Genomic DNA, 25,065 nt, shown 5'->3' on the forward strand with positions numbered 1-25,065 from the left:
AGGCAGAGGCGGGCGGATCATGAGGTCAGGAGATCGAGACCATCCTGGCTAACACAGTGAAACCCCGCCTCTACTAAAAATACAAAAAATTAGCCGGGCGTGGTGGCGGGCGCCTGTAGTCCCAGCTACTCGTGAGGCTGAGGCAGGAGAATGGCGTGAACCCGGGAGGTGGAGCTTGCAGTGAGCCGAGATTGCGCCACTGCACTCCAGCCTGGGCGACAGAGCGAGACTCCATCTCAAAAAAAAAACAACAAAAAACATATATATATATATACACACAGATATGAAAATGAGAAAGGAAAGAAAACTAGCCAGACCATACTTTCCCCAGGTACCAGCCCAGGTATGGTTTGTGCAATGCACTTTTATTTTTAGATGGCTAGATGGCTAGGTGGCACATGTATTTGTCCTTTTTTTTTTTTTTTTTTTTGAGATGAAGTCTTGTTCTGTCGCCCAGGCTGGAGTGCAGTGGCACGATCTCGGCTCACTGCAAGCTTCGCCTTCCGGTTCACGCCATTCTCCTGCCTCAGCCTCCTGAGTAGCTGGGACTATAGGCGCCCACCACCAAGCCTGGCTAATTTTTTGTATTTTTAGTAGACACGGGGTTTCACCGTGTTAGCCAGGATGGTCTCGATCTCCTGACCTTGTGATCTGCCCACCTTGGCCTCCTAGAGTGCTGTGATTACAGGCGTGAGCCACAGCGCCTGGCCACGTATTTGTTCTTGAGATGAAGTTCCAAGTAGTTTAAATAGAAACCAGATCTTGGTTTCTAGATACCATTCTCCACTAAAAGGAAAAATGGTTGATTCCAAGGCTATGGCAGCAAAAGTTTAGAGAAAGCCTGGACTGTCTTATCATGTCATGAAATAAAGAAGTGAGGCCAGGCATTGTGGTTCATGCCTGTAATCCCAGCACTTTGGGAGGCCTAGGCAGGAGGACTGCTTGAGCACAGTAGTTCTAGACCAGTCTGGGCAACATAGTGAGACCCTCTTGCTACAAAAAAAAAATTTAAATTATCCAGATTTGATGGCAGGCACCTGTAGTCCCAGCTACTTGGGAGGCTGATGAGGGAGAATCATTTGAGCCTGGGAAGTTGAGGCTACAGTGAGCTGTGATTCCATCACTGCACTCCAGCCTGGGTGACAGAGTGAGACCTTGTCTCAAAAAAAAAAAAAAAAGCTCAAAAGTGGTGAGGACAAGCCATAAGAACACAGGATGTGACTTAAAGAGGATTCTGTTGGGCAAAGTGAGAACCATTAAAGAGCATCAAAATGAATGACAGAAAGGATTTTTTGTGTGTGCATGTGAGATGGAGCAGCCTGTCGCCCAGGCTGGAGTGCGGTGGTACAATCTTGGCTCACTGCAACCTCTGCCTCCCAGGTTCACGTGATTCTCCTGCCTCAGCCTCCTAAGCAGCTGGGATTACAGGCACCTGCCACCACGCCTGGCTAATTTTTGTATTTTTAGTAGAGATGGGGTTTTGCCACTTTGGCCAGGCTGGTCTCGAACTCCTGACCTCAGGTGACCCACCCACGTCGGCCTCCCAAAGTGCTGGGATTACAGGCATGAGCCACCGTGACTGGCCTGAAAAATAGTTTTTAAAAATGAAGATGGAGAAGAAGGAAAAATTATTCTTTACATATGAATGCTAAGAAATGTTGAAGGTGATTCAATTAGAAACTTACATTTTGCAATGACCATAGTACTAACTGACATAGGCAAGATCACCACTGGAGGCCGAGATCATTGGGTCAAAGACTGTTAAGAAACAGGATAGTCAAGTAGCCTCAAAGTGTCAATTCCAGAAAACTTAATTACAAAGGAAAAGGTGACTTCAGAATAATCTGGCAGATACCACCTCAACTCAAACAAGACAGACTAACATTGCATACCTCCTTGTGAGATGCAACTGAGGCCATTTCATCATCTATAGAGTGTTCGTGCCATGAGAAAATTATTAGACTAGTGATTCTCAAACTTTGGTGTATTGCAGATACCTGGAGAACTAATAAAGAATACAGAGCCCCAGGCTCATCAAAGTATTAATAGGATAGAAAGAGATAGGACAGGGGGTAGGTCTCTGTGTTTTCACCATGTTCCCAGATGTTTCTGGTTCATGTCCAACATGACATGTGTTTGGAACCAGTGAGTTAGAGAAATCCATATTTCACAAATTGAGAGATCTTCTAAGGCAGCTGCCCTATACTCTTCAGAAATACCAGTGTAATACAAGCCAAAGGAAGACTGGCCTGCTCTTGATTATAAAGGAGACTTTAGAGTTATACCCACTAAATGCAATGTGTGACCCTGAATTGGCTCTAGGACCAGAAAAAGGTGGGAAAGACTAGAAACAACATTAGCTATCAGAGCAATTTGAATAAAGACTGTATATTAAACACAATTTGTGAACTATGGTTATTAATTTCATAAAACTGTAACCTCCACATGGGCAGAGATATCTTTAACTCACTACTGCACACCCAGCACCTATATAGGCCTAGCACATAGAAAATATTTAATACATATATATATGTGTGTGTATATATATATATATATATATATATAGAGAGAGAGAGAGAGAGAGAGAGAGAGAGAGAGAGTCTGTCTATCCCCCCAGTCTATCTCTGCCTCCCGGGTTCAAGCGATTCTTGTGCCTTAGCCTCCCAGGTAGCTTGAAATACAGGCATGTACCACCACGCCTGGCTAATTTTTGTACTTTTAGTAGAGATGAGATTTCATCATGTTGGCCAGGCTGGTCTCACACTCGTGGCCTCAAGTGATCCTCCTGCCTTGGCCTCCCAAAGTGCTGGGATTACAGGTGTGGGCCACTGTGCCTGGCCTAATACATATTTTTAAGTGAATTAATCTATACCTTTTAAAAAACTAAACCTTTTGATGACAATGTTCTACCAGAAGATGCTGCAAAACATATCATCAGGACTATGAGCTTTCCTCCCAATTCTTATTTTTACTTCTCTCCTATTCTGAAGTCTTGAGGCTCTACTTCATTCCCTCTAAGCCCAGGAAGAATGAGGCTGTCACAAGGTCAAATATCAGAGACTGGCTCCACCATTCTGCCAATATCTGAATCCTCCTTATAAACTTTTGTGCCAACATATTTTCAAAGTAAGGGAGCGAGTGTTTATGAGACTGCCCTGGAAATGAGAGGTGTGGCGATCTATGGCTAAATTGTTAGGCGATGCAAGACCGGCAGGGAGCCTAAATAGGTCAGGCTCTGCCAATAGGCATGGAGGTTCCAGGGCACCTACATCTGATACATATACAGGGAGACAATTGGAGAACAGATGAATAAACAGTATTAAACAAACACTTAGAACCAAGCTCTCAACTTCTGTACTTACCCTTCCACATTATAAGTTTACATACACAACAGACTTTAATTACAGCATTCTAATTGCTTAAACGCACCCTGGCACCAATGTACAATGACAATTTGAATTAGTGGCAGCAGGGCGTTCTGATGCAAAACTATTTTTTCTCTATTTAGAAAAAAGAAAAAATGCAAGGTGCTTACAAGATAATCAAGGATTTTAGAGGAAGAAAGGATGAATCAGGAGGAAGAAAATTACAGTCATGATGTTAAAATTAAGCCTTTGACTAAAGAAGCCCTGGTAAAGTAGGTATCCTATCTGGCTGTTTTGCATGAATAAATATGCAGAGATACTTTCATTTTCAGGATTATATCTTCCATCTAATTGAACTGCTCATTTATTACTATTTTTGCTATAGGGAATACCATGTTTAAAATATTTTCACCAACATTCTTCTTGTATGTTATAATTGTGGTTATATATGATCAAGTACTTCTTATAGATGAGAATTTTTTTTTTTTTTTTGAGACGAAATTTCGCTCTTGTTGCCCAGGATGGAGTGCAATGGGGTGATCTCGGCTCACTGCAACCTCTGCCTCCCAGGTTCAAGCAATTCTCCTGCCTTAGCCTCATGAGTAGCTGGGATTACACGCATGCACCACCACACCTGGCTAATTTTTGTATTTTTAGTAGAGATGAGCTTTCTCCACGTTGGTCAGGCTGGTCTTGAACTCCTAACCTCAGGTGACCCACCTGCTTCGGCCTCTCAAAGTGTTGGGATTACAGGCGTGAGCCACTGTGCCTGGCAGATGAGAACATTTTATAACAGTCCTCTTGGGAATTTTGGAATAATATCATCAATAACTACAAAAACAAGAAACATTTATTAAGTGCTTATTATCTGTTCCAAGAGCTTTGGATATATATTAATTCATGAGTCCTGTGAGGAGGTAAGGTTATCACCCTCCCCCTTCATAGGTGGGGAGACTGAAGCTTAGGAAGATAGAATAGGCTGTTGCTTAAAGCCACCCAGCCTGTAGGTGATGGAGCTGAGATTTAAAGCTGGACAGTTAGGAAACCCCTACCTCTGATACCCGCTTCCCCCGTGTCATGCATCAAGCCAAACTATGGACGGTCTCTCCAAGGGGTGTATAAACAATCTTGGCTGGTGTCCAACACCCCTGAATTACTGACTTCACTTCAACCAATAGTAAACTGTATTCTTTTCTGTTTGTTTGTTTTGAGACAGGGTCTCGCTCTGTCGCTTAGGCTGGAGTGCAGTGGCACGATCTCGGCTCAAGCGATTCTCGTGCCTCAGCCTCCCAAGTAGCTGGGACTACAGGCATGCACCATCACACCTGGCTAATTTTTGTATTTTTAGTAGAGACAGGGTTTCGCCATGTTGGCCAGCCTGGTCTTGAACTCCTGACCTAAAGCGATCTGCCCGCCTCAGCCTCCCAAAGTGCTGGGATTACAGGCATGAATCACTGTGCCCGGCCTCATGTATTCTTTATAAATTTAAAGTTGTAACCATTTGTGGCTCATTTAACAAGTTTCCCTGAAATGGATATCTTTATCTATTTCTTTTTTTCTTCTTTCTTTCTTTTTTTTTTTTAGAGATGGGTTCTTGCTCTGTCACCCAGGCTGGAGTGCCGTGGCATGATCATAGCTCACTGCAGCCTCAACCTGCAGGCTCAAGCAATCCTCCTGCCTTGGCCTACAGCGTAGCCAGGACTACAGGTGCATGTCACCAAACCCAGCTCTCTCAGTCTATTTCTCAACAAATCGACCTTGCAAAGGTTCCCCAAAATAGCATTCATCTTAGGCTGACTTAATTATGAAATGGAAGTCTTCTATTCATTCAATTTCTTCTTTCTGAAAAATATAAAGATAGCCCTTCAAACCTCCTCCTTAGGGCTCTTAGGCATGTGAAGCACTGCAGGAAGGAAAATGACATCTGCTTCTACTGTGGGTGGGAAAAATAGATGACAGATAGATGACAGATGTACAGGTAAATAGGTAGAAAGATGGACAGAAATAGTTGGTATGGATAAGTTTGGTTTTGTAAGTTTCTTTGCCATATTTCTTTTGAAATACAAGATTTGTGTCTTTAAGGAGATCAACCAAGCATTTTCTTTTTTTCTTTTTCTTTTTTTTGAGACGGAGTCTTGCTCTCTTTCCAGGCTGTAGTGCAGTGGCAGAATCTCGGCTCACTGCAACCTCCACCTCCCAGGTTCAGGTGATTCTCCTGCCTCAGCCTCCCGAGTAGCTGGGACTACAGGCGCCCGCCATCATGCCCGGCTAATTTTTGTATTTTTAGTAGAGACAGGCTTTCACCATGTTGGCCAGGATGGTCTCGATTTCTTGACCTCGTGATCCGCCCGCCTCGGCCTCTCAAAGTGCTGGGATTACAGGTGTGAGCCACCGTGCCCGGCCCCAACCAAGCATTTTCAAAAGCAGGAAACATACAAATAAATTTGATTTATTTTAAAAAACTGAAAAAAATATATTATGAAACATTTTCATTCACTGGTGCTCAAATTCCTAGTTTATAAAATTTTGTATTTTCAGCTGAATGGACCATCTGCCTCCTCCACTTTCCTTTCAAGCATTTATCGTAGTATTTTTATATGACTTTTTTTGAGTCACAATTTAGCTGTAATGCAATTCTTGTAGCCCATTTCTGAGACGATGGTGTACCAAAAATATCAGTAGTAGGCTTAAATGTTTTCGGATAATTCATATTAAATCACACCATTATGAAATACAGGTCTTCCAACTGGATTTTTAGTAGCTTGTCTTGACATATTCCACAAATATTTGAGTGTCTACTTGGGCTGGCGATATACCAGTGAACAAATAATTCAGCCTTTGTAAATTTACCCTGGCTAGTGCCAACTGGAGGGCATTTTCCTTGTCCTCTGCTTTATGACTATGTCCTTGTACATCTTTGGGCCTCAGTTTTTTATCTATGAAAAGGAGGAACAATGATCTTCTCCTTTACCCTCTTAGGGAGGTGATAGCCAAAGATCACAGCACGATGAAAAGGCCCTGAGGACATGGGGTTAAAGATGACAGGTATAACGAGCTATTATTATGAAAACTTTGATTTTCACAAATGCACAAGGCAGTATATATTTTAATGCTCACATTAAAGACAAACATAATTTGAATGTCAGAAAAACATATGTGGAAAACCAGTGAAATAGAGATAGGTGAAATATTCATTATAAAACTTTCAATAGTCCTTTAAAATATAATAATAGGCCAGGCACAGTGGCTCACACCTGTAATCTCAGCACTTTGAGAGGCCAAGGCAGGTGGATCACCAGAGGTCAGGAGTTCAACACTAGCCCGGCCAACATGGTGAAACCCCATCTCTACCAAAAGTACAAAAAAATTAGCTGGGCATGGTGGCGGACGCCTGTAATCCCAGCTGCTCGGGAGGCTGAGGCAGGAGAATTGCTTGAATCTGGGAGGCGGAGGGTGCAGTGAGCCGAGATTGTGCCACTGTGCTCCAGCCTGGGTGACAGAGTGAGACTCTGTCTCAAAAAAATAAAAAATAAAATAAAATAAATAAAATATAGTAATGATTTCTTCTTCTTTGTGGACTGGCTAGTCTTCAAACCAGCTCTGATGTTTAGTTTAGTGACTACTTGATCAATATCAGTCTTCTGATGATTAGTTATCACAAGAAGGTACATTCACAAGTCTTTTATTTATTTATTTATTTTGAGACAGAATTTCGCTCTGTTGCCCAGGCTGGAGTGCAGTGGTATGATCTTGGCTAACTGCAACCTCTACCACCTGGGTTCAAGTGATTCTCCTGTCTCAGCCTCCTGAGTATTGGAACTACAGGCGTGCACCACCATGCTCAGTTAATTTATTGTTTTTAGTAGAGATGGCTAAATTTTGTATTTCTAGGTTTTAGCATGTTGGCCAGGCTGGTCTTGAACTCCTGGCCTCAGGTGATCCGCCTGCCTCGGCCTCCCAAAGTGCTGGGATTACAGGCATAAGCCACTGTGCCCAGCCCATTCACAAGTCTTAATACAGAATTTACAGCTTACAACATTCGATTTCTGTTACTGATCCTTTAAATTATTTCTAAATCTTGAAATGAGTTGAGGATTAAAACACATACAGTTGTATGTGTGTACACACACACACACACATTCACATATGCAAACACTCTGAAATCCCAAATGCTAAAACTCAGCCAGGTTAGCAGATATTCTGAATGTATTTTAGTTCTTGGTACGACTAAAATTGTTGGTTGCTGAACTACATGGAATAATTCCAGGACAAGAACCATAAATGTGATGCTAACAGTAATGGACCGGTTACAGAAAGATATGCTTCATGTTCTGTTTAGTTAAATTGCGCTGAGACTAATCCTCTTATCTCAAGGCATTATAAATATGGATAGTAATGGGTCTTTCCATGAATGTGTACTTTAAAAAAGTCTCTTTGCCATAAACAGGCAGCTAGAACTCTACAAAAGTATGAAAATATCTTTCTAAGTTTTAGGAGAACCCTTCTCAGAAACAGTCATATTTTGATTATTCAGAAGCTAATTATTGACTTTTGGGGATTCATTTTTCCAATTTTTCTTCCATTCTTTCTTTGGTGCTGCCTACATGGTAATTTTAGCTCTAGGAAAAAGAAAGAAGGAAAGTCAATTACATTCAGGGCACTTTGGCTGAATGGTTGGGATGGGAGCCTATACTGGCAGACTTGGCTAGAATGAGGTTTCAGGATTAACTGAATTCCCTCAATGTAGTATATGCTCAATGTCCCTCTCTCCTGGAGGCAATCAAAATTTGATGACTTATTTCTTTGGAGCTCTAAGAAAAAATGTTTGAATCTAAGAGCAGACAAGTATGTCAACCTATCATTGCAGCTGACTTTACAATGATTCTCCTATGTCTCCAAAAGACACTTAGAGCAAGGATGGCAGCAGAGGTTATAACAGATATGCTGAGACTCCTGTGCTTTAAAATCTGATCATGCAATGCTGAAATTGTATTCTGATAGGTTAAGCATATTAAATTTCAAGGTTATAAGTAAAGTATCAACTCTGGAAAATTGAATTTAGAAACAGTAGCTCCACCTTAGGGAGAGAAAACAGAGTAAGACTGAAAGCTGAAAATGTCTAATTTTATGGTTGTTACTCAGAATTGATTTTTAATTTGGCTTGATCTTTTCACAAGTCTATTTTGCAAAATTTGATCAATTTAGTTACCAATGTAAACTACATTTATTTTGCTCACTTGACAAGTATTTACTAAGGGCCTATAGTGCATGCCAGGTTCTGTGCCAGTGTTTGGGGAGATAAAGATGAACCCGGGTCTTAAGAGGTAGTGCAGTTGCGAGGAGTGACTGATGCATAAAGGAACAATTCAACATAATAGGAAGAATTAGAAGAAGTATTTAAAGGATGTTTTGGAGGTTGAAAGAATTTAACTCCCTGTAGGAAATGGTGGTGGTAGACAAGGAAAAAAAAAAAAAAAAGAATTTCTTAAGGGGCAGAGACTAGAGCTGAATTCAAAAGGATGAGTGGAAATTTGCCAAAGGAAAGTAAAGGGAGATAGGAAGGCGTTCAGCAGAAGGACAAGTATATCAAAAAGGCATGGAGGCTTGAGAAAGACTAGGATGCATCATCAGGGAAGGAGGAGTTATTTCAGTATGACCACAGGGTGAGTGTGGAAAGAGCCTAGAGTGATAAGCCAGGGCTTGCATGTCCTATCAATCAAGGGGCTTGCTATACAATAGCAGTGGTAACAATAGCAAAAATATAAATAGCAAAACAGAGTCTGTCAGACACTCTTTTATATAGTTTGCATATATATTAACTCATCTATTGAGGTAGAAACTTATTATTTCCACTTTAAAGTTGATGAAACAAAGGCTTAAAAATGTAAGTATGATGCCCAGGATAGAGCTAAGGCCAGACTCCCCACCACCCCATTATGCACCTCCTCTGTAGCTGGCAGAGGGCTGGCTAAGATGTTAAGCAGGGGAGATGGCTAAGTCTTGTTGATTTCACATTCTAAAATCCCTCCATTTTGCCATCTATTTGTTGATTCTTTATTTTTTTTATTTTTATTTTTATTTTTTTGGATGGAGTCTCTGTCACCCAGGCTGGAGTGCAGTGGCACCATCTCAGCTCACTGCAACCTCTGCTTCCCCAGTTCAAGCAATTCTCGTGCCTCAATCTCCCAAGTAGCTGGGACTACAGGTGCATGCCACCAGGCCTGGCTAATTTTTGTATTTTTAGTAGAGACTGGGTTTTACCATGTTGGCCAGGCTGCTGTCGTACTCCTGGCCTCAAGTGATCCACTTGCTTTAGCCTTCCGAAGTTCTTGGATTACAGGCATGAGCCACTGCACCCAGCCTATTTGTTGACTCTTTAATCATTCACTCCTTCATTTACCCATTCAATAACATTTTATCTAACATCTAGGTCCTAGGGATTCCCACATAAAGGAAACCTGGTCCTAGCCTCACTGTGCTAGTTTATATTTAATGAAATTAAAATGTGAATTTTCAAGGCCTTCCTATGCTCTTTCCCCAGGCTGCATACTGATTCTTAAAACAGAAGAACATATGGCATGAGGATGAAGAGTGGACAGGAGGTCAAAGTAGCTGAAATATATAAAATGCTAAAAGTGTAACAAAACTAATTTCAACCAAGCAATTGATCTCAACCAAACAAAAATGTATGCACAAAAGAAATATGTCAAAATAATACAATTTATGCTCTAATATTGAGATTATGGATCTTTTTTATTTGTTGTACTTTTATGCATTTTCTAAATTAATAAGCATTACCTTTAACAACAGGAAAAAAACGTCAGTTGTCTTTAGTAGCAAGCCTTTGCTGTTCTAGATAAGGCAATTAGAAATTTTCAACATTCACTGAGCTTTATCCAGTGAGAAAAATGCCCAAGTGTTTTTGTAATGGATGAAAAGTGATCAGCAAAATGTTTTTATTCTCTCTCTCTCTCTCTCTTTTTTTTTTTTTTGAGACAAGTTCTCACTCTGTTATCCAGGCTGGAATACAGTGGCACAATCATGGCTCACTGCAGCCTTGACCTCATGGGTTCAAGTGATCCTCCTGCCTCGCCATTCCAAGTAGCTAGGACCACAGACATGTATCCAGCTAGTTTTTTAAATTTTTTGTAGAGATAGGGTCTCTACATTGCCCGGGGTGGTCTCGAACTCGTAGGCTCAAGTGATCCACCTGTCTCAGCCTCCCCAAATGCCAGGATTACAGGTGTCATCTACCATGCCCAGCCATTTTTATTATCTTGATGCAGTTTTGAAGAGGTAAATTTTAATGAATATACTGATTTTTTCTTTATTTTTCTGATTTAAAACTAATTCAAGCTTCCTGTTAAAAAATTGGAAAAGTATAACTTAGAAAGCAAAAGCTTTTCTAATCTCACTCTCAGAAATAATAAACATTTATACTATGCTATATTTTTATATTTCTTCCTATGAGTACATTTCATATACATAAGCACATAATAAAGTTAAAAACAATAATACTATATTGACTGTTCTGTGCCTTCTTTTAACATTTAACAACATTAGACTGTTTTCATGTTAGCTAAGGAAGGCTAGCCTATTCTTGTCAATGGCTGTACAATATCCTATCATATGAATGATTTGTAATTTATATAATGAATTCCTATTCAAGTATATTTGGGCAGTTTCCAGTTTCCTACTATTAGAAATAATGATGTAAAATATGTTTTTATAGATATCTTTTCCTATTTCAATAAAATCTTCCAAAGAATAGATCCCTACAGTTGGTAGAGTCCTGGATGACAAGATGTACTCTCTTTTTTTGAGACAGACAGGGTCTTGCTCTGTTGCCCAGGCTGCAGTGCAGTGGCACAGTCATGGTTCGCTGCAGCCTGAAACTCCTGGGCTCAAGTGATCCTCCCACCTCAGCCTCCTGAGTAGCTGGGACTACAGGCGTGCACCATCATGCCTGGCTAATTTTTTTTATGGTTTGTAGGAACAGGGTTTCACCATGTTGCCCAGGCTGGTCTCAAACTCCTGGGCTCAAGCAATCCACCTGCCCTCAGCCTCCCAAAGTACCATGCCCGACCTTCAGGTGTACTCTTCATTTTAATGGAAATGGCCAAATTGCCTTCCTAAACTGCATTGGCTTTCAAGAGAACTTTGATACCTCCAGGTTCACGCTCAGAAATGTAAATGGCATTAAGATTCCAGGGACCGGGCTGGACACAGTGGCTCATGCCTGTAATTCCAACAATTTGGGGCGCTGAGGTGGGCAGATCACCTGAGGTCAGGAGTTCTAGACCAGCCTGGCCAGTATGGTGAAACCCCATCTCTACTAAAAATACAAAAATTAGCCGGGCATGGCGGCACATGCCTGTAGTCCCAGCTACCTGGGAGGCTGAGGCAGGAGAATCGCATGAACCTGAGAGGCAGAGGTTGCAGTGAGCTGAGATTGTGCCACTGCACTCCAGCCTGGGCGACAGAACAAGGCTCTGTCTAAAAAAAAAAAAAAAAAAAAAAAAAAAGATTCCAAGGATATTGATACGTTAAGAGGATGTTTTCAGATGATAGGCTGAGACTGTCACGAAGTTGGCTAATGAAAGGGCACACCTAATAAGGTCTTGGTTAAGAAATGGGGTAAGAGGGAGGATAAAAATAAACATAATTGCATAGGCTTGCAATAACCCTATTTTTTAATAGGATTACTAATGTTTGGCTCACTTGTCTTTCCACATTTATTTAAAGTACAAAGACATGAGTACTTATTAGAAAAGAAAAGGGAGCCCCATGAAGTCTACTAAAGCCTTACAGAGCCATTTTCTTCTCCATTTTGTTATGTTTGTTATGCTATCTACTCCTGATAAGCTGGAGCAGGGGAGGTCCTAACTGATTTGGTACTCAGGTCAGTATCTCTTGACTAATTCCAAAGATGTTTTATTTAAAGAATCAAAATAAACCTAGGTTTTATCGTGGGGCCAGATCTAATATAGAGCAACACCCAGGAGGCTTATGGTCATCTTTTTTGGCTTTATTATTTAATGATATGGTATATGTCTTGAACAGCATTTTCTTGCTTTCTTTCCTGTTTTTTTTTTTTTTTTTTTTTTTTGAGATGAAGTGTGCTGTCGCCAGGCTGGAGTGCAGTCGCGCAATCTCAGCTCACTGCAACCTCCGCCTCCCAAGTTCCCAAGGCAATTCTCCTGCCTCAGCCTCCCCCTCCTGAGTAGCTGGGACTACAGGCACGCACCACCACGCCCAGCTAATTTTTGTATTTTTAGTAGAGACCGGGTTTCACCATATTGGCCAGGATGGTATCGATCTCCTAACCTTGTGATCCACCCGCCTTGGCCTCCCAAAGTGATGGGATTACAGGCGTGAGCCACAGCGCCCGTCCATTGAACAGCATTTTTTTTCTTTCTTTTTTTTTTTTTTCTTGAGACAGAGTCTCGCTCTGTCTCCCAGGCTGGAGTACAGTGGCCCGATCTCAGCTCACTACAACCTCTGCCTCCCGGGTTCAAGAGATTCTCCTGCCTCAGCCTCCCAAGTAGCTGGGACTGACTACAGGTGTCTGCCACCTTGCCTGGCTAATTTTTGTATTTTTAGTAGAGATGGAGTTTCACCATATTGGCCAGGCTGGTCTCGAACTCCTGACATTGTGATCCGCCTGCCTTGGCCTCCCAAAGTGCTGGGATTACAGGCGTGAGCCACTGTGCCCGGCCTGAACAGCATTTTCAAAAGTGTGGTAGGCAGTTCATTAGTAAGTATTGCTTTAAAAAAGAATTTCACTTACAGATAAGTTTGGAAAGTATTAGGTTAAACCAAGTCAAATAAGTTAATTTATTGCAGGACTTCTTGAAGCCTTTATTATTTATTTTTCTTTTTAGAGGCAGGTCTCGCTCTGTCATCCAGGTGGGAGTGCAGTGGCATGATGATTGCTCACTGCAGCCTCAAACTCCTGGGCTCAAGTGATCCTCCCACCTCTGCCTCCTGAGCAGCTAGGACTACAGGCACACACTACCTTATTGGCTATTTTTAAAATTTTCTGTAGACACAGGTTCTTGCTATGTCGCCCATGCTGATCTTGAACTCCTGCCCTCAAGTGATCCTCTTACTGGGCCTCCCAAAGTGTTGCGATTACAGGTGTGAGTCACCCCAGTGGCCCCAAATTGCTTTTTTTTTTTTTTTTTTTTTTTTTTGCCCTGCCGCCCAGGCAGGAGTGCAGCAGCGCAATCTCGGCTTACTGCAACCTCCACCTCCTGGGTTCAAGCGATCCTCCCACCTCAGCCTCTGAAGTAGCTGGGACTATAGGCATGTGCCACTGCACCTGGCTAATTTTTTTTTATTTTTTGTAGAGACAGGGTTTCACCATGTTGTCCAGGCTGGTCTGGAACTCCTGGGATCAAGCGATCTGCGCATCTCAGCCTCCCAAAGTGCTGGGATTAGAAGCATGAGCCACCATGCCCTGCTCCAAATTGCTTTTTATAGTACTTTAGGAAACAGTAATAAGTAACATCAAGGGATTTAAGGCATGCTCAGTCTCTCCAAGGTCCCTGACATCTTTTAGAAATATTATGTCTTACAAAGTATCATCAGACACATTACCTTTAAATTAAACACAACACATACCATCACATAAAGGATAAGGGTAATAAATAAACAAATAAATAAATAAACACAACACATACTACACACATACAAATGAAAAAATCCTTAAGACTTAGGACTTTTAGGCCACAGGAAGGTGTATTTGCTAAGTATTTTACGATAATGCAGCACTCATCACAGACCCTGACCCTTAATAGGAATGCAATGATGTTTTAATTGAATGAATGAAGACAGACAAATATGGTTTCTGGGGTCAGACTACATAGATCTGATCACTCCAGTACTAATAAACTATTCAAGCTTGGCCAAATTGTTTAACCTATTTATGCTGCCAGTTCCTTATTTGTTGAAGCAGTAATAAATAACTGTGTAAGTTGTTGTGGGTGTTAAATGAGCTAATACACACACAAAAATCAGTGCTTTCTATTTGGTGAGTTCTTTATTGTTTCTTTTAGAGACAGGGTCTTGCTCTGTTGTCCAGGCTGGGGTGCAGTGACATGATCATGGCTTACTGTAACCTCAAACTCCTGTGCTCAAGTGACCTTCTTGCCCCAGCCTCCTGAGTAGCTAGAACCACAGGCACATGCCACCATGCCCAGCTAAGGGTGAGCTCTTAAGAGTTGAGTTGCTATCCTCCTCCTCCTTCTCCTCCTCCTCCTCCTCCCCTCCTCCTTCTCCTCTTCCCCTCCTCCTCCCCTCCTCCACCTCCCCTCCTTCTTCTCCTCCTCCCCTCCTCCTCTCCTCCTCCTCCTCCTCTTCCTTCCCACCTCTGCAGAAAAGGGAGCTGAGGCTGTGTGTGGTCTCTACCACAGAGCACCTCATAAGCCCTACTTGCTTTTCCACATTTTCTGTCTTTTCATTATTACCATATTTATATACACATCAAAGAGACAAGATGGCCAATACTATTTTAATTTGCCAAGCCTGTCTTCAGATTGCTGATTTAAAAAAAAGGGGTGTGGTGGTCCATGTTGGCTGATTACTAAAATCACAGATATGGTCAAGGGCACCTCCAAGAATAATAACCTGGGGCAAGCCTACAGTCCTGCTTCATGCATTTAGGCTTTTTCTAGCAGGAGCAGGTTGCCCAAGGTAGACCACAGCCATGTTGAATGCTTCCCGGGTTCCCCAGTATCAGTTTCGGCATTTCCACATCACCACACCTGGCACAGGTGGTTGTTTTGTGAAGGCAAGGTGTGCCCCTCTGCATTCTCACTGAGGAAGCCAAACAGGTTCAGGGGCCCTTGCTTGAACAACAATCCAGACAGCAGCCTGCACTCTCCTCTGAAACGCTTGACCCACAGTTCCTACCTAGGGGCAGTTCCTACCTAGTTTTCTTATAGGTTCTCTTCCAGCATGAGTGCTAGTGCACTCCTGAAATATCCCTCTAGAAGTGGTGCTTTGTCCCGAGTCCAGCCCATAAAAGTCATCTGGCCCCTAATGTACAGAAGCACCTTATTAACTACCATGGGCTAAGAGCATCAACATGTACAACAACGTTCAGAATTAAAGGAAAGAGGGAGTTTAAACTCAGGATGTCATGGATATGCCTCCCCCATGAATAGACACGTGATGCCAGAGTCCATGACATTAACCACCACACTTGCTGCCTGTCATTGAGCATGTCCATGACATTAACCACTGCAACCTCTGCTTCCTGGGCTCAAGCGATCCTCCCACCTCAGCCTCCCAAGTAGCTGGACCATAGGTACATGTCACCAAGCCTGACTAATTTTTGTATTTTTTGTAGAGATGGAGTTCGCTATGTTGCCCAGACTGGTTTTGAACTCCTGAGTTCAAGCAATCTGCCCACCCTGGCCTCCCGAAGTGCTGGGATTACAGGCATGAGACATCACACCTGGCTGAAATTTTCTTTTTCTTCTTTTTTTTTTGAGACAGAGTTTCACTCTTGTTGCCCAGGCTGGAGTGCGATGGTGTGATCTCAGCTCACCACAACCTCTGCCTCCTGAGTTCAAGCGATTCTCCTGCCTCAGCCTCCCAAGTAGCTGGGATTACAGCCATGCACCACTATGCCCGGCTAATGTTTTTTGTATTTTTAGTAGAGACGGGGTTTCTCCATGTTGGCCAGGCTGGTCTCGAACTTCTGACCTCAGGTGACCCGCCCACCTCAGCCTTGTAAAAGTGCTGGGATTACAGGTGTGAGCCACTGCGCCTGGCCTGAAATTTCCTTCTTAACATATAATTCTCACTCATTTTTTGATGAAGGTTGTAATTAGTGTTGACTATAGTATTGTTAAGTGTTATTCAGTAATACCTGGAAAATGAAATTATTAACTTTGTGGATGTTTAATTTCTTAGTAAATGTAGGTGTTTTCATGTGTTTCCCCCTAGTCAAATTATACATTTTTGCTTCTTGCTTGACTTCTTGGGAAACAAGTGTTATCAGCAATACTCATTCATTTGTTGTGTTAGTCAACCACAATTTACTGAATGCCCAATGTGTGCCACATTTCATATATAAAATTTTGCTTGTTGGGTGCGGTGGCTCACGCCTGTAATCCCAGCACTTTGGGAGGCTGAGGCGGGTGGATCACCAGGTCAGGAGTTCGAGACCAGCCTGACCAACATGGTGAAATCCCGTCTCTACTAAAAATACAAAAATTAACTGGGTGTGGTGATGCGTGCCTGTAATCCCAGCTACTCAGGAGGCTAAGGCAGGAGAATCGCTTGAACCCAGAAAGCGGAGGTTGTAGTGAGCTGAGATCGCACCACTGCACTCCAGCCTGGGCGACAGAGTAAGACTCCGTCTCAAAAAAAATATATATATATATATTTTTGCTTACAGTATTTTTCACAAAAGTGAAAAATCTTTATTCCTTTTTCAGACCATCCTGGATACCCAAACTCAGAAACGAGGCACAATTGTTTCTTTCAACACATTGAAGTGTCACCAATGGATTATTCTCTATGCAGTATGGGCAATGATATTGACAGAACCCATTGAGAGCCACCCAGTTTTTCAAATGACATATTAATGAGGCTGAATTTTATAAATCCGTATTTATGTAGCTGTGCAGAGCTTCAGCAACTGTATCAAATCTTATCACCAGTCATATTTCTTACTAAACAAGTATGTAAGAAGACATTGTGGTTTTATCAGTATTTGCAAATAAGAGCTCTCTTTTCTTGCCTGTGTATTTCTGTTCTCAGTGGAAGGAAGGAAGTAGCTGTAGGCGAAAGCTGTCTGGCAGAGAAGAAATGTGTGTAGGGTGTGATCAGAGGTGTCGAACATCTCACTGGAGAGAAGAATGCCCTCTGTGCAGTGTGGAGGGGGGGCCCGTTCACTTTCAGATCTAGCTGTGAGTCCTGAGTTAACAGCAGCTACCAACCATCAGTGACTCACTTTTGCCAATCAATAAATCCACCTACGAGTGTTCTACAGCTGAAACTATGTTCTCATAAAACTTATTTGTCTCTGTGGCCATGGTTCAGCTGATATTCCTTATGTGGAATGTTCTCAAATAATCATACATCTTAAGAAATTGCTTGAAAGCTGCTTTATCCAAACAGCTACCTGATCCTGGAACATCTCTTAGAATTTGTTACCAGCCATCTACATTTTATATACATATATTTGGAGATGCAGTCTCATTCTGTTGCCAGGTTGGAGTGCAGTAGTGTGATCTTGGCTCACTGCAACCTCTGCCTTCCAGATTCAAGCGATTCTCCTGCCTCAGCCTCCGGAGTAGGTGGGATTACAGGCGCCCACCACCACACCCAGCTAATTGTTGTATTTTTGTAGAAACAGGGTTTCACCATGTTGGCCAGGCTGGTCACGAACTCCTGACCTCAAGTGATCCACCCACCTTGGCTTCCCAAAGTGTTGGGATTACAGGTGTGAGCTACCACACCCAGCCATCTGCATAATAATTAGATAGAAAATATCCAACTCTAAATTCCTACAAATAAAATTTAAAAAATTATCTCAATAACAGTGACAGTGCCTTACAATATTATGTTCTGTAAAAGTTCTAAATTATTTGACAAGTCATGAAACACTCCCATTTAGAAAGGAGCTCCCAGGCCAGGCGCAGTGGCTCACACCTGTAATCCCAGCACTTTGGGAGGCCGAGGTGGGTGAATCACTTGAGGTCAGGAGTTTGAAAACAGTCTGGCCAACATGGTGAAACCCCATCTCTACTAAAAATACAAAATATTAGCTGGGCGTGGTGGCAGGCGCCTGTAATCTCAGCTACTCGGGAAGCTGAGGCAGAGAATCGCTTGAGCCCAGGAGGCAGGGGTTGCAGTGAGCTGAGATTGCACCATTGCACTCCAGCCTGGGCAACAAGAGTGAAACTCCATCTCAAAAAAAAACCAAAAAAAAAAAAACCACAAAAAACAAAAAAACAACAAACAAACAAACAAAAAAGCAACAACAAAAAAAAAAAAAAAAAAAAAAGAAAGAAAGAAAGGTGCTCCCAGCAACTGACATTCATGAAATGCAGTAGCATTTAAAGGAATTCTGCTTTTCCTTGCTTTCTCAAGACAAACAGAATTTAGTATACAGAGGTACAAGAGAAACATCATGAGTTGAAAATCTGCATTCTAACCACCTTTGCATTAGCAACAGAGAAAACACTTGATCAATGCCAACTAGGCAGTGAAAAATATTACAAGGAGCGATTGTATTTCTCCACATAGGAGAGGATAGCCAACTGTGGTTTATGAAACGTGTTCCTGACTCAGTAAATGCTGTGTTTGAAAAGCTGTGTTTGTTATATAGGTGTCTACTCATCAGTCAACCCTTAGAGTTCTTAGGAAAACCTGAATCTCAGAAAAGAGGGCTGTAGTAAAGCCTTTGATGCTGGGAACATTTTACTTTCCTGATAGACTCAGCCAAAAACTCTGCTTTGAATATTTACACTGCCAGCCAAGATGGAGTAACAGGGACTGAATTTATCCTCTTAACTGAAAAAACAAAACAAAACAAAACAAAAAAACAAAAAACAGACAAAATATATAAAACAACAGTTTTCATAACACTGAATATCCAGCAACGAAGATAGTGAACCTTGAACAAGGCGAGCCCTATGACTGCCCCCACTACTGTCAAGAGAGGGCTCCAGGCTGTGGAGGGAGAAACACAGCAGAACACAGTGAACTCCCTGAGCTAAGGTGATGCAGCAACTCCTTAGTCCGGGAGATCAAAATGAATAGAATTTGCAGAACAGTCTGCCAGAGAAAAGAGAGCTGTGAAGAGAGAGAACCCCTGAAAATCTATAGAGGGTCTCCTTTGAGGATTCGGTAGAGCACTCATCATTCCATGCATGAAAAGAAACTACCCAAAGTTGGAGACCATCTGAAAGGATAAGAGGGAAGAGTGCCTCATCCTTACAGGGCTGGAGGTGGTGCCTATTCCCACCAGCCAGAATAAAAAACTCATAATTCATGGGGCATTGAACAGAGTACTCAGGAAGATCAGTATGCAGAATAATTAGCTATAGAATGTGCACTGCTCTGGGCTAGACTAACAAATCATAAAAGCAAGACCTGAAAAAAACCAAACCATATTCAATCAACTAAACTGCATCCCAAAACCAAACATCAAGAATATTTATAGGAATACAAAAAATATATAGCATTCAAAAAGATACAATTAATAATGCCTAGCATCCTATCAAATATTGCCAGGCATGCAAATAGGCAGAAAAACACGACCCATAACAAAGACAAAAATCAATCAAAAATACCCAGAACTGACACAGACATTAGGATAAACAGACAAAGGCATTAAAACAATTATTATAACTATATTTAATATGCTTAAAATGTTAAATAGTCACATGCAAGATGTAAAAAGGATCCAAATCAAACCTCTAAAGATAGAAACTCTAAGGCTGAGCATGGTGGCTCACGCCTGTAAATCCCAGCACTTTGGGAGGCTGAGGTGGGAGGATCACCTGAGGTCAGGAGGTTGAGACCAGCCTGGCCAACATGGTGAAACACCATCTCTACTAAAAATACAAAAATTTAGCCAGGTGTGGTGGCACATGCCTGTAATCCCAGCTACTCGGGAGGCTGAGGCAGGAGAATCACTTCAATCCAGGAGGTGGAGGTTGTGGTGAGCCAAGACTGTGCCACCACACTCCAGCCTGGGCAACAAGAGTGAGACTCTGTCTCAAAAAATAAAACAAAACAAAAAAACAAAAACAAAAACTCTAATATACAAAATGGGATTAATGGCAGATTAGATTGCAAAAAACAGATGAGGGAAACTGAAGACAAAGCAAGAGAAACTATACAAGATATCATATTCCCACAAATCCCCACAAACGCAAAGCATTACTATGTGACAAGTTCAAGTGGCCAAGCATATGTGTAATTGGGCTTTGCAAATGAGGCATACATGAGGCCAAAAAAAAAAAAAAAAAAAAAAACTGAAGAAATAATGGCTAAAATATTTCCGAATTTGATGACAACTATAAACCAAGATGCTCAATAATTGCCAGTCACACACACATACACAAACACATGAAGAAAGCTATACCAAGGCACCTCATAATAAAATTCCTCAAAGCAGGCCAGGCACAGTGGCTCATGCCTATAATCCCAGCACTTTGGGAGGCTCGAGGCAGGTGGATCACCTGAGGTCAGGAGTTTGAGACCAGGCTGGCCAATATGGTGAAACCCCATTGCTACAAAAAATACAAAAATTAGCCAGGTGCGGTGGTGCACACCTACAGTCCCAGCTACTCGGGAGGCGGAGGCAGGCGAATTGCTTGAACCTGGCAGGCAGAAGTTGCGGTGATCTGAGATGGCACCACTGCACTTCACCCTGGGCGACAAAGCGAGACTCCATCTCAAAAAAGAAAAAAAAAATTGCTCAAAGCAGAAAAAAGAAAAAAGAGAAAAATTTAAAAGCAGCTAAAGAAAAAGATATTCCATACAGAAACACAAAGATAAAGATGACAGCAGACTTCTCATCAGAAACAATGCAAGCAAGAAGATAGTGAATCAATATTTCTAAAGTACGGAGAGAGAAAAACTGCCAACAAGAATACTATATCATGTGAAATATCTTCTAAAACCAAAGGCAAATAAAGATGTCTTCAGGTACAAGCTGAAGGGATTCACCACCAGTATGCCCACACTATAAGAAATGCTAAAGGAAGTCCTCCAGGCAGAAAGAATCATAACAGACAGAAATATTAACCTACACAAGTGAATGAAGAGCAACAGAAATGCTAACTCCATGGGTAAATATGTAAGACTTTTGGTACTGTTTAAATCTCTTTAAAGTTAATTAAAGTTAATTGAATATTTACACAAAAATAATAATGTCATGTGCATCTGTAACTTATCTAAAAGTAAATTGTGTGACATCAATCACATAAAGGCTGAGGAGAGAAATGGAAGTATACTACCGTAAGATTCTTATACTACATGTGAAGTGGTATAATATCATCTTGAAGGTAGACTTGATAAGTTAAAAATGTATACTATAAACCCTAAAGTAACCATGGAAACAACAAAGAGTTATAGCTAATAATCCAACAAAAGAGGTAAAATGAACACATAACATGCTCAATAACCCTAAAAGAAGGCCTGGAAACAGGTATACAGTCTGGATGGGGAATTCTGAGATCCCAGGCATTGAGATCAGAACGTACAAGGGAGGAGCCAGGCTCCACTGGGCATCTCTTGGCCCAAGGCTTCCCTTCCCTTCCTCAGGAAGTTGCTTGAGAAGACCACAGTGAAGGCTTTTAAAGCTATGCTAGTCCGCAAAGAGAAAAAACAAAAAACTGAGGGTGTTTAAAAACTTTTTTTGTTTTGTTCTTGTTTTTGAGACAAAGTCTAACTCTGTTGCCCAGGCTGGAGTGCAGTGGCACAATCTAGGCTCACTGCAACCTCTGCCTCCAGGGTTCAAGTGATTCTCATGCCTCAGCCTCACGAGTAGCTGGGATTATAGGGGCACACCACCACGCCTAGCTAATTTTTGTATTTTTAGTAGAGATGGGGTTTCTCTGTGTTGGCCAGGCTGGTCTCGAACTACTGACCTCGTGATCCACCCATCTTGGCCTCCAAAAGTGCTGGGATTACAAGCATGAGCTGCCATGCCCGGCCGTAAAAACGTTTATAGCAATTTGACATGGCTGTAACATCCCAGCATGGGATTATTTTTCTAGCAATGCATGTTTATTGAATTTTATAAAAGTGATCTGTCCTTGATTCATTAGATAGAAATAAAAAACAATCAAAGAAAAACCCTGTCCCTTACCACAGATAACTGAGATACTGCTTGAAAATATGTGGCTGTGAGCAGCTTTCCTTGCCTAGATTTAAGGTGGCACATGTGTGCAGGGATCAGAAGGCAGAAATTGAACCGAAATAATAAGGCTGGTTTTGAATTACTGTAAGTGTAGGGCATACCTTATTTAAAAAGATTTCTGGCCTAGACGTTTTGATTATAATCTGATTGATCCATCTTTCTGCCTCTCTGGGTCACTCTGTGTCGGTTATTTGCTGGATTTAAAGTAGTGGTGATTGTGCATATGCAGGATTCCCGTGCAGATGGTTGTCTTTCCCACTCAGAATTTGAGAAAAGATACCATTTGTGTATGTGTGCAGTTGGGGGGTAGGACATATTCATGGAAAAGATTGTGGCCTTTTTTTTTTTCTTAGTTTGAATGCAAGAAGAAGGGCAAAACCATTTCTTCCTGTCATCCCAGTCGCTCTGGAGGCATCCAGTGAACACGACAAACGGGGCACCTACCTTGTGCACACAGGCCTTTGCATTCAGGAAAAACAGCTCCACGGTGGTTTTATCCTTTAAAAACGATATGCTCTCAATGTAAAACCTGAAAAACAGCAGAGGAGTTTGTTCCTTCAGATTTATTTTCATCTCTCAGCATTCCTCATTCAGTGTTCCCCAAAAGCAGGGCAAGAATTTTGAGAAACCTGAGGAAGGTTGTGCTTTCTTTTCCGTCTTAAAAGAAATATGCACTGCAAGTATTTATGTGATGGATGTATGTGTATGTATATCTAAAATGACTTTCAGGATGTTTTTGTGTCTTGGAAGGTGAGTTAAAGAGAAACCCCAAATGGTATTCAACCAAAAAACAAACAAAAACAAACGTTTATCTGTGTTGCTTATTCTTTGAAACATGTTCTGGGAGTTCATAATACCTCAGACAGCTTCAAAACAGAGCGCAGATGAACTAGGAGTTGAAAGCTGAAGTCGGCTGAGCAAGCACTACCTAACCGAACCCCAAAGCCTGCTTGAGACTCGGGGGTTTTTAGATGGAGGGGCCTGAGGGCCCCACGCCTACCTGACCCCCATTCACTGGGTGAGTTTCAATCACACTTTTCAATCACTCCTTTCTTCCTTCCCATCCTTCCAGGCCCTGGGTTTTCCTTTGGCTCAAAGCCAGGCTCTCAGCAGCCATCAATCTTGGTCTTTTCTCATGCAAATCAGGGTATTCTGGGCCTCACTGCCCCACTCCCTTTCTAGGATTTTGCTTGTTCAATCTGTGAAACCACAGGTTGCAGGCAGGCCCCTCTCAGGAGCGCGCTGACAGCTCCCGGGTGGGGAGGAGGCTGAGTCTTTAACAACTCTGTTTTCATAATCCTGTACTGATGAGGCCGCCTTGCAAAGGCTGGCACTCTGTGGTGTGCGAGTGGGCAAGCTGCGGCCCCGAAGTTTTCCTCAAGTTCTGGAGCATTGCTTGATTAATAATCATGAAGAGCCATCAAGCCCCAAGACAGCTCACTGCTTTGAGTCCAAAAGGGAATTTACTCTCAGATCAGTGAGAGTGAAGGTAAAGCAGGGCTAGGAAGTGGCCAGGTGAACCTATCCTTAGCTCTGCGGAATCCTGAGGGCTTGAGCCTTTGCTTCTCTTTTTCTCCCTTTCCACGGTGATGATACCTTTGATAAATAAATGCAGCTGAAAGGGCTGTGAAAGATTTTATCACTGAGATGGTAAAATCATTCGAAACATTCCACCCTTTAATGTTGAGTCATCAACGGAAGTTCCAGAAAGAGAACAAATCCTTTGTATTTTTACTTACAAGCTTTTATCTCACTTGTAAGTGAGGTTAATGAAGATGGAGGAGTGTCAGATTTATGAGAAGAGAAAGTTAAGTACAAAGGCGGTGAAGGAAATGAGGAGTTGGGGGAAAAACAGGTTTTGGAATCCAAAAGATCAAGATGTAGTGTTTCACGTCCACCATTTATTCGCTGTATGGCCTTGGGCAAATTATTTAGTTTCTTTGTGTCTTTTTTAAATTGAATGTCGTGACTGTACTTATCTCTGAGGAAAGAACAGAACTTTTATCTGAGGAATTCCAGTCTTTCAATTTATCAGGTCTAGAGAGGCATTAAAATAGACAAAAATCAAGTCCTACTTCCCTCCTTGAGCTATGTATTTTTCTCTGGAAACTGCTTGCTATTGCCAAAACTAGCTGCACTGGGCACATTAGTGTCCACTGCCCTGGACACTGTAACCCACAACCTGTAGCTCAACAATGGATAGCCAGGCCAGACGCAGTGGCTCACGCCTGTAATCCCAGCACTTTGGGAGGCCGAGGCGGGCAGATCACTTGAAGTCAGGAGTTCCAAACCAGCCTGGCCACCATGGTGAAACTGTCTCTACTAAAAATACAAAAATTAGCTGGGCGTGGTGGCGGGCGGGCACCTGTAATCTCAGCTACTCCGGAGGCTGAGGGAGGAGAATCGCTTGAGCCTGGAAGGTGGAGGCTGCAGTGAGCCAAGATTATGCCACTGCAACTGCAGCCTGGGCAACAGAGGGAGACTCTGTCTCAAAAATAAAACAAAACAAAAAAAACCCAAAAAACAATGTATAGCCAATCACTGATCAATGTTATTTCTGTAAACCAAGGAGAATTAATTCCTGACGAACAACTTTTGTAACTGTCCCCTTTCTTGATTTGTCCTTTTTTTCTTTAAACACTTGGACCTCTCCTTACTTCTCCAGAGCACTTCCTAAGGCAACTTGGAAGTGTGTCCTAGGCTGCAGTCCTCAACCTTGTCCCAAATAAGCTTTTTATATTAATTTTGTCTCAGCTTTTCCTTTTGGGTAGACAGTATTCTCCTCTCCCATCAGTCTAGTGTCTT

At 42.0% G+C, this 25,065-nt stretch overlaps 1 protein-coding gene across 7 annotated transcripts in view; it reads right to left on the reverse strand.

The window, feature by feature from the left end:
• Positions 1–25,065, reverse strand: part of FRMD4B (FERM domain containing 4B) — a 373,681-nt gene that overhangs the window by 94,826 nt on the left and 253,790 nt on the right. For all 7 annotated transcript variants that reach the window (XM_063806908.1, XM_009445839.5, XM_063806907.1 and 4 more), the window contains one exon: positions 22,705–22,789. In XM_063806908.1, coding sequence (XP_063662978.1) covers positions 22,705–22,789 — 85 coding nt within the window. The remainder of the gene's footprint in view (positions 1–22,704; positions 22,790–25,065) is intronic.

This window comes from Pan troglodytes, chromosome 2 (assembly GCF_028858775.2).
Source record: "Pan troglodytes isolate AG18354 chromosome 2, NHGRI_mPanTro3-v2.0_pri, whole genome shotgun sequence".
NCBI classification, from domain to species: Eukaryota; Metazoa; Chordata; class Mammalia; order Primates; family Hominidae; genus Pan; species Pan troglodytes.